Source organism: Cebus imitator, unplaced genomic scaffold (assembly GCF_001604975.1).
Source record: "Cebus imitator isolate Cc_AM_T3 unplaced genomic scaffold, Cebus_imitator-1.0 Scaffold776, whole genome shotgun sequence".
NCBI lineage: Eukaryota > Metazoa > Chordata > Mammalia > Primates > Cebidae > Cebus > Cebus imitator.
The window spans coordinates 49287-59052 of NW_016108091.1; the positions used below are offsets into that span (position 1 = coordinate 49287).

At 53.9% G+C, this 9766-nt stretch overlaps 2 protein-coding genes across 2 annotated transcripts in view; one reads left to right on the forward strand and one right to left on the reverse strand.

Annotated features, from left to right (window-relative positions):
- Positions 1 to 8371, forward strand: part of HCN3 (hyperpolarization activated cyclic nucleotide gated potassium channel 3) — a 12165-nt gene extending 3794 nt beyond the window's left edge. Inside the window, exons 2-8 of the mRNA XM_017519809.2 lie at positions 1532 to 1961; positions 2849 to 3010; positions 3413 to 3631; positions 4037 to 4183; positions 4602 to 4842; positions 5724 to 5888; positions 6310 to 8371. Coding sequence (XP_017375298.1) covers positions 1532 to 1961; positions 2849 to 3010; positions 3413 to 3631; positions 4037 to 4183; positions 4602 to 4842; positions 5724 to 5888; positions 6310 to 6992 — 2047 coding nt within the window. The 3' untranslated portion in view covers positions 6993 to 8371. The remainder of the gene's footprint in view (positions 1 to 1531; positions 1962 to 2848; positions 3011 to 3412; positions 3632 to 4036; positions 4184 to 4601; positions 4843 to 5723; positions 5889 to 6309) is intronic.
- PKLR (pyruvate kinase L/R) overlaps positions 8083 to 9766 on the reverse strand; it is an 11815-nt gene continuing 10131 nt past the window's right edge. Inside the window, exon 10 of the mRNA XM_017519810.2 lies at positions 8083 to 9182. Coding sequence (XP_017375299.2) covers positions 9076 to 9182 — 107 coding nt within the window. The 3' untranslated portion in view covers positions 8083 to 9075. The remainder of the gene's footprint in view (positions 9183 to 9766) is intronic.

Here is a 9766-nt window from a genome sequence, read left to right on the forward strand (position 1 = left end):
GCTGGGATTACAGGCACGCGCCACCATGCCCAGCTAATTTGTTGTAGCTTTAGTAGAGACGGGGTTTCGCCGTGTTGACCAGGATGGTCTCGATCTCTTGACCTCGTGATCCACCCGCCTCGGCCTCCCGAAGTGCTGGGATTACAGGCGTGAGCCACCGCGCCCGGCCTCTTTTATTATTATTTTTGAGACACGATCTCACTCTGTCACAGGGTAGAGTGCAGTGGTGTAATCAAAGCTCACTGAGCCCTGAACTCTTAGACTCAAACAATCCTCCCACCTCAGCCTCCTGAGGATATGGGCTTACAGGCACACAACACTATGCCTGGCTAATTTTTATTTTTACTTTTTTTTATAAGATGGGGTTTCACCATGTTGGTCAGGCTGGTATTGAACTCCCAACCTCAGGTGATCCACCCGCCTTGGCCTCCAAAGTGCTTGGATTACAGGCGTGAACCACCACGCCCGGCCTAATTTTTTTTTTTTTTTTTTTTAGACAGAATCTCACTCTTGTCCAGGCTAAAGTGCAGTGGCATGATCTTGGCTCACTGCAACCTCTGCCTCCGGGTTCAAGCAATTCTCCTGCCTCAGCCTCCTGAGTAACTGAGATTATAGGCACCCACCACCACGCCCGGCTAATTTTTGTACTTTCAGTAGAGGTGAAGTTTTACCATGTTGGCCAGTCTGGCCTCAGGTGATCCACCTGCCTCGGCCTCCCAAAGTGCTGGGAATACAGGCATGAGCCACCTCGCCTAATTTTTACTTTTTTGTAGAGATGAGATCTCACTATGTTGCCCAGGCTGGTCTTGAACTCCTGGACTCAAGTGATCCCACTTCTTTGTCCTCCCAAAGCCCTGGGATTACAGGCATGAGCCATAGCTTTTTTTTTTTTTTTTTTTTTTTTTTTTTTTTTTTTGATACAGGGTCTTGCTCTGTCAGCCAGGCTGGAGTGCATTGCAGCCTCCCAAGTAGTGGGGACTATAGATGCTCACCACCATGCCTGGCTAATTTTTTTATTTGTTGTTAAGATGAGGTCTCACTACTGTATGTTGCCCAGGCTGTTTTTTGCTTCTTTTGCACTACATTGCATTTGTGAAATTTATCCATAGGGCTGAATGTAGCTATAGTTGGGTAATTTCACAACTGTATTGTATTCCAGGCCATAAATAGTGTATTTATCCACTTATCTATCTACATTTTTTTCTACAGAAGTACATGTGTGTTGTTCCCAAATTTACTGCTGCAAAAAACATTCCTACGTGTATCTCTTGGAGCACATGTTTCCCTTGGATGTGTCTATACCTAGGAATGGAATTGCTGAGTTGCAGGGAACGCAAATGTTTAACTTCACTAGATAATGCTGAACTATTTGCCCAAATGGTGGTCCCCACTTGTACTCCCAGCAGCTGTAAACAGTTTTCTGTTATTGTGTATCTTTGCCCATTCTTGGCCATGTCGCGCTGTCTTCTGTCAGTCTGGTGGCTGGTGAAATAGCCTCATGGTCTTACTCCTTATCCCATTCCCGCCTTAGGTTTTACTGGGACCTGATCATGCTGCTGCTGATGGTGGGGAACCTCATCGTCCTGCCTGTGGGCATCACTTTCTTCAAGGAGGAGAACTCCCCACCTTGGATTGTCTTCAACGTACTGTCTGACACTTTCTTCCTACTGGATCTGGTGCTGAACTTCCGAACGGGCATTGTGGTGGAGGAGGGTGCTGAGATCCTGCTAGCACCGCAAGCCATCCGCACACGCTACCTGCGCACCTGGTTCCTGGTTGACCTCATCTCTTCTATCCCTGTGGATTACATCTTCCTGGTGGTGGAGCTGGAGCCACGGTTGGATGCTGAGGTCTACAAAACGGCACGGGCCCTACGCATCGTTCGCTTCACCAAGATCCTCAGCCTGCTGCGGCTGCTCCGCCTCTCCCGCCTCATCCGCTACATACACCAGTGGGAGGAGGTGGGGCGGGGAGGTGGGCAGGGGGGCTGGCAGACTCCTCTAGGAAGATGCTATGGGTGGGGCTCCTGGTGACCTTATAGGGTGGGGAAAATGGGTGGGGCTTCCATGGGTGAGCTCTTTCCCAATTTGGTGGGGGAGAAGCAGGAACAGAATGAGGGTTCAGGGGATGGGGCCTGGGGTAAAGATGGTGGCACAGGAGGGTGGAGCACAGCTGCGGACACACACTCTAGAGTTAGCTGGATGCTGGGTGGAGGATGGGGTGTGGAAGAAGCTGGAGCTTCTGCTTCAGAGCAGCAGAGTTTAGTGGTTCAGACTGTGGGCTCTGCAGTCTCATTGTCTGTGGTCAGATCCCAGTTTCATGGTTTACTATAGGAGACTCCGTTTTCTGTTCTAGTACACTTAGGTGTGATAAGACTGTTAGGATTGAAGGAGTTAATACATGCAAATCACTTAGGTGTCTAAGTTCTCAGCGAAGTCACCATCGTATATTGTTACTACTGGAGGAGAGAGGGCTGCTGGCATTAATTCTTACACATATGCCCTGGGAATATTACACTGTGAAATGCCCTCTCTCTTTTCTAGGCTACGCCTGGCAGCTTGTGCAGTAGATTTGTTTGATTCTCTGCTGTGACACTTACTATGTGGCTCTGGGCACATGACTGACCTCAGCTTTCCTATCTATAAGATGAGAGAAATAAGAAATTGCTTTGTATTAACTGTACATGTGTGCCACAAAACTCCACACAAATGAATAATAGTTGTATTTTTTATTTCATGGGGGTTGGGGCTAGGGAGAAGTTCAGAGAGAGAATTTACCAGGCTGGGAATGGAGGAGGACAAGCAGGGAGGGGTTCCTGTCCACAGCAGCTCCTCCTCGGACTCCTCAGATCTTTCACATGACCTATGACCTGGCCAGTGCTGTGGTTCGCATCTTCAACCTCATTGGGATGATGCTGCTGCTATGTCACTGGGATGGCTGTCTGCAGTTCCTGGTCCCCATGCTGCAGGACTTCCCTCCCGACTGCTGGGTCTCCATCAACCACATGGTGGTGAGAAGTCCCCACAGCTCTGCCTCTCCTGGGCCTTCTAAGGGCTCTTCTGCCTGAGTAACAGGGATGGCCACAGGGAGCAGGAGGTGGGAGCTGATCACGAAAGAAAATAAGAGTGAGGAGGTGGGGAGGAGGGAGGAAAGGGGAAGGACACCCAGAAGAAGTGTTCGTGTGTTGGAGGAAGCAGGCAAGGAAGGGCACCTAGCCAGAAGCTAAGGCCCCCAAGCAGTAATAGAGGACCCTTTTGCCTCAGGGCCCCTAGAGCCAAACTTAAGCGCCTGCCAGGAGGAAGGCCTGCAGTAGAAGGGGGCAGACAGAAAGACCAAAAGAGGAAAAGGGGCAGGTGGCGAATGAGGCTCTGAGGGGCCCATGCCCAGCTCTGCAATACACTCTGCCCCCCAGAACCACTCATGGGGCCGCCAGTATTCCCATGCCCTGTTCAAGGCCATGAGCCACATGCTGTGCATAGGCTATGGGCAGCAGGCACCTGTAGGCATGCCGGACGTCTGGCTCACCATGCTCAGCATGATTGTGGGTGCCACGTGCTACGCCATGTTCATCGGCCACGCCACCGCACTCATCCAGTCCCTGGACTCTTCCCGGCGCCAGTACCAGGAGAAGGTCAGCAGGGACAGGGGAGGGAGGGGTGGCATGGAGGGTTGTTGGATACTGGGTACCCAGACTTGAGTCCCATTCTGATGTGTGCCCCTGTTACGCCTGTTTCCTTTCCTGCCCTGTCTGTTTGGTCCCTGCCCCTGCGTGTACCTTTTCTTTGTTTGAACCTATGCCGGTGCTTGGCCCCTCTGCTATTCACACCTGGGTGTTCCTATGACTGTGCTCTGTGTCTTCCTGGTATCCACCATTACCTGTATTCCTCTGTGGCCCTGTGTATCCATGCCTGGTTCCATGTTTCACCCCTCTGAGTTTGACCTGTGTCTCTGACCTTCTACACACACACACCCTACTGTTCCGGCCCCAAATCTCTCCCTGTGTCCTCTTGCCCCTGGCAATGGGCCGGCCCTCCAGTACAAGCAGGTGGAGCAGTACATGTCCTTCCACAAGCTGCCAGCAGACACACGGCAGCGCATCCATGAGTACTATGAGCACCGCTACCAGGGCAAGATGTTCGACGAGGAAAGCATCCTGGGCGAGCTGAGCGAGCCACTTCGGGAGGTGGGGCTGGGTTGGCCCTGGAAGGGGGGGCTCTTCAGGGACCTGGAGTGCTATCTGGTGGTAGGGGCTGTCGGTCAGCAGGTGCGCCTATGGGGGATGAGGCCTGCAGAGGGCCCCGGAGGAGGCCAGGTATTTGGGGGCCTTTCAGGGGATAGGGTCTTTCTGGAAGGTCCTTTGGGAGTGAAGTGTACATAAGGAGGGACTGTAGGGATCTCTGTTTTGGGGAGATAGTCCCACAAGAGCTCATGGGAAAGATCTGAAGACAGAAGCTTAGGGATGGTCCCAGGCCCACTGACACATCCCCATCCTTTGGCAGAACATGAACCCCAGGGGTGGGATTTCTGGAGGAAGATGAGCTCGGTGGGAGCATCTCAGGGCAGGGGGCACAGCCTGCCTGACAGTCCCCTCTCCTGTCCAGGAGATCATTAACTTCACCTGTCGGGGCCTGGTGGCCCACATGCCACTGTTTACCCATGCCGACCCCAGCTTTGTCACTGCAGTCCTCACCAAGCTGCGCTTTGAGGTCTTCCAGCCGGGGGACCTTGTGGTGCGTGAGGGCTCCGTGGGCAGGAAGATGTACTTCATCCAGCATGGGCTGCTCAGTGTGCTGGCCCGCGGCGCCCGGGACACACGCCTCACCGATGGATCCTACTTTGGGGGTCAGCAGGCCTCAGGGAGGGTGGGGGCGTCGCAAGCAGACAACGGATGGGGCAACTGCTTCCCAGGCTCAGGGTCCCTGTCTGGCTATGCTGCAGAATCACAGAGCTCCAGCCCCTCAGTGAGAATCTCTGGGCTGGGATCTGGAGCTCTGTAACTTTTAAAAGCTTCTCAGGAGATTCTAATGCACAGCCAGGTTGCAGACTACTGGGCCAGAGGGCCTTTTAGAGCCCTTAGACAGTGAAATCCAAAGATCCTATGAGATGAGGGAAAAGTTGGGGTGAAGCAGAGCTGTCCTGGAGCATGAGCTTTATGGAGCTGCCTGGTGGTGTGATTCAGGAACCCAGCCTGTGGCAGTAAGGGCAGTTCAGCCAGCCACTGCCCAAAGGGACCTGAGGCTCATGTAGTCTCTCGGTCCCCAAACCACCCACCACCCCCATCACGTTGCACTTTGCTCTTTGACACTGCTTCTCTCCTTCCGGGCTGCCCTCAGTGTTCATTCAAGGGGGTGGGAGGGGTGGGTACACGGAGTGACTTGCCCTGGTCTACCTCTTGTTTACTTCTTGGGATAGAGCAGTCGGGGAGGGGTGGGAGTTAAAGTGGAGTCACTGGGAGTCTAGGGCCAACAAGACCTGCCTGGTCATCAGCCTTCATTTGGAGAGAGCGGGAAGGACAGGGAGCAGCAATCCAGTAATTGTGGGCATCTGGACAGAAACGATGCTTGGGGTGTTCAGGGCCCTGGAACAGGGAGGTAATAGGTAATCAGTGGTTTCTCTCAAGTCTAGGGAAGAGCCTTAGAAAGTTGGGTCCGCTGCTGCAGGCTCAGTGAGAGGCATTCGGGGGTAAGGACAGGGGTTCTGAGGCTTCCTCCCAACTTCTGCAGAGATCTGCCTGCTAACTAGGGGCCGGCGCACAGCCAGTGTTCGGGCCGACACCTACTGCCGCCTCTACTCACTCAGTGTGGACCATTTCAACGCTGTGCTCGAGGAGTTCCCCATGATGCGCCGGGCCTTTGAGACCGTGGCCATGGATCGGCTGCGCCGCATTGGTGAGACCTGTCCACCCCATCTGCTCTGGGTCCAGGCTGTGCCCTCACCCCACCTCCAAAGCAAGGAGCTCAGGCTTTGGGGCTCTAGGGTCATATCCCAATCCATTCAGTCCCAACAGATGCTCCCAGCAGGCCTTTCAACACTGTGGCCCACTGTACTTATCCCTCAGCATGTCCCACCCAGGAGAGATATCATCCCACGTCCCCATGTCCTGAGTCCTCCTTCCCCTGAGTACCAATCCCCTGACCCTCACTTCCTCCAACCCCATCTCCACCCCGATAGTCCTATCGCCATACTACTGACTCCCATCCCCTACCCTCAACCCCACCCCATCCTGAGACCCTCACACTCTTTGATATCCAACTTCCAACTTGGATTCCTTTCCTATCCTTAACTTTCCCCTCCCGGGACAAATTCTAGGCAAGAAGAATTCCATACTGCAGCGGAAGCGCTCTGAGCCAAGTCCAGGCAGCAGTGGTGGCATCATGGAGCAGCACTTGGTGCAACATGACAGAGACATGGCTCGGGGTGTTAGGGGCCTGGCTCCTAGCACAGGAGCTCGGCTCAGTGGAAAGCCAGTACTGTGGGAGCCACTGGTGCATGTGCCCCTTCAGGCAGCCGCTGTGACCTCCAACGTGGCCATTGCCCTGACTCACCAGCGGGGCCCTCTGCCTCTCTCCCCTGACTCTCCAGCCACCCTCCTTGCTCGCTCTGCTCGGCGCTCAGCAGGCTCTCCAGCCTCCCCACTGGTGCCAGTCCGAGTTGGCCCGTGGGCATCCACCTCCCGCCTGCCCGCCCCACCTGCCCGAACCCTGCATGCCAGCCTATCCCGGGCAGGGCGCTCCCAGGTCTCCCTGCTGGGTCCCCCTCCAGGAGGAGGTGGACGGCGGCTAGGACCTCGGGGCCGCCCACTCTCAGCCTCCCAACCCTCTCTGCCTCAGCGGGCAACAGGCGATGGCTCTCCTGGGCGTAAGGGCTCAGGAAGTGAGCGGCTGCCTCCCTCAGGGCTCCTGGCCAAGCCTCCAAGGACAGCCCAGCCCCCCAGGCCACCAGTGCCTGAGCCAGCAACCCCTGGGGGTCCCCAACTTTCTGCCAACATGTAAAACCCCTGAGTACATCCAGCCTTAGTTCTTGGGGTTAGTGAGTAGTATGTACCCAAGGGCAGGTGTCTCCTGGGGAAGGCCATGGGGACCTGAAACGTTGCCCTATGGAAATGTCAGCCCTGTGCTGACATTCCCCATACTGCCATGAAGATGGTCTCTGTGTTCTCAGCTCAAGAATCTTGTAGCTTGTCTGCCATCATAATCCATTCATCGTGTGTACTGAGCATCTACCTTGTCCTAAGTAATATGCCAGGCGCTGTGTGTCTCCACTGCCAAGTAGAAGTGACTCGGAGCCTCTGACAAGGGTATTCCCCTGGCTATGGTCCTGCCGGGTGCAGGCCCAGGCCCATGACCCTACCTTTACTAAGCACAAGTACTTGCCACCACCGTCACTGCCAAGTAACTTAATGTCTCTGTTTCCCTGCCAATGATCCTGCAGGTTCTGCCTGGCCTGGTTATCTTCCTGTTCCTGTAGCATAGCCAGGCACTGCCAATCACCTGCGCCCCCATTGCTGCCAGCATATGTCTTGGGTCCTGACTGTGGGCATCCACATTTACCTGCTCACTGCCACCTGTGGCCCTCCGTGTCTCTACCCTCTGAGTGGGAACACACTTCTAAGTTCCCTGCAGTCTGTCCTGTGGTAGAACTGTCTTTTTGTAAACTGAGAGCTGCCTCTTCCCTGTGCCCTCTGCTCCAGTGGTGCCCCCCTAAAAGTTAAGGGGTAGTTGGTACCTCCTCATTAATACGCCAGCCTGGATTCCTCCCCCTTCCCTGGTGGAGGGGCAAATGGCTGAATCCTTATGTGATATTTTTTTCTTTGCTTATTTATTTAATTTTATTTATTCACTTGCTAATTTTGTTTGTTACCAATTCATTTTGTTTAGCCATTACTTTCTCCATCCCTCCCCTCCTTTTCAGGTAAGGAGACAGGAGGAGTAGCAGGAGGCAGAGCCTCTCCATGCCAGCCTCTGTGGTCCTTGCCCAAACCCATCAGCAGCAATACTTGAACCTTCTCCCTATCAGGTAGGGGCAGGAGGAACCACGTGAGAGAGGGAGAAGGATTGTGTTTATCTTTAGAGTTTTGTTTCGTTTTTTCCTTCTGAGTTTGCTGTTGGTACAGGAGTAAAGGGAAGGCCCAAGGAATTCAAGCCTGGGAAAGGGCAGGCCAGCCAGCACCTCTGCCTTCTCAGGGACAAAAGTAGTCCTTTACCACACTCACACTGTCTGTCCCCTCTCCGCTCTACAGCATTAAAGACTGTGGGGCCAAGACCCTGTCTCCTTTCCTTCTGGGTGGGGAGTTCTGGGGTTCTTGGTGTGTGGGAGAAGTTTTATAATTGCTTCCAAACAGCTGGATTTAAATATAAAATAGAGACACTCATTTTTGGCTCTTAGTTTGTGTGTGGGAACAAAGTGAATGGGAAGCTAATTTTTGGGTGCAGGAGGAAGCAGCCGGGCATTTGGCCAAGCAGGGTATCAGGCAGGCATGAGAGCAACCAAGACAGTGGTCTACAAGTCCAGCACAGAGGCTGTGAAGACAGTGACAAAATCAGCTACCCAGCCCTCGCTTCTCCCCAGCATCTATCCCACCCAGTTTTCCCAAAAGTGTAGGCTTTCATGTCACTGTCAGTCACCGTGAAAGGGGTAGCCTGCCCTGGCGTCAGATATGCCCAGATTATCATAAGGGCCACATATGAGAACGGGAGACTGGACAAGATTGTCCTGCCCTCCGCCTCCCCAACCCCGAGGGATAGGAAGGCTGGGGTTATGGAATTAACCAGCCAAACTGGGATTAAAGGCTCAAGGTATCTTAGGGCCTGCTGAGTGGATCGGATGCAGGGAATGTACAGTTGGTGCTATTGGGTGGCCAGTGCATGATTGGACACAGACTTTCAGGACCTGTGTGAAATGGAGACGGGGAAGGGGCAGCTTGGAATGGGACTAGATGGCAGATATGGTCTCAGGCCCGAGGTAGGGAGAACCAGGAATAGAGAAGAGAGGACTTAGAGGTGGGACTTTGGAGGGGTGTGGGCTGGAGGACGTAGACTGGGGAGGGAGGAATGGGGCAGAGGAGGAAGGGGCATCTCAGGATATGCTCAGCACCCGCATGATGTTGGTGTAGCCGGAGCCAGGTCGCCAGCCTGTCACCACAATCACCAGGTCCCCAACACGGAGGAAGCCACGGAGTTTTCCTGGGGGAGGGAAAGAAAATGAGTCACTGGACAGGCACAGCAGCTCACACGTGTAATCTGACAGTTTGGGAGGGCAAGACAGACGGATCATGTGAGGTGAGGAGTTCAAGACCAGCCTGCTCAACCTGGCGAAACTTTGTCTCTACTAAAAGTACAAAAATTAGCTGGGCATGGTGGTGCATGCCTGTAGTCCCAGCTATCCAGGAGGCTGAGGCAGGAGAATCACTTGAACCCGGAAGGTAGAGGTCGCAGTGAGTTGAGCTCATCACTGCACTCCAGCCTGGCAACAGAGTGAGACTTGGTCTCAAACAAAAAAAAGATGCAGGGCCAGGTGCAGTGACTCATGCCTGTAATCCCAGCACTTTGGGAGGCCAGAGTTGGGTGGATCATCTGAGGTCAAGAGTTCGAGACCAGCCTGACCAACATGGTGAAACCCCATGTCTACTAAAAATCCAAAAATTAGGCGTGGTGGCAGACACCTGTAATCCCAGCTACTCAGGAGGCTGAGACAGGAGAATCGCTTAAACCCAGGAGGTGGAGGTTGCAGTGAGCTGAGATCGCGCCATTGCTCTCCAGCCTCGGTG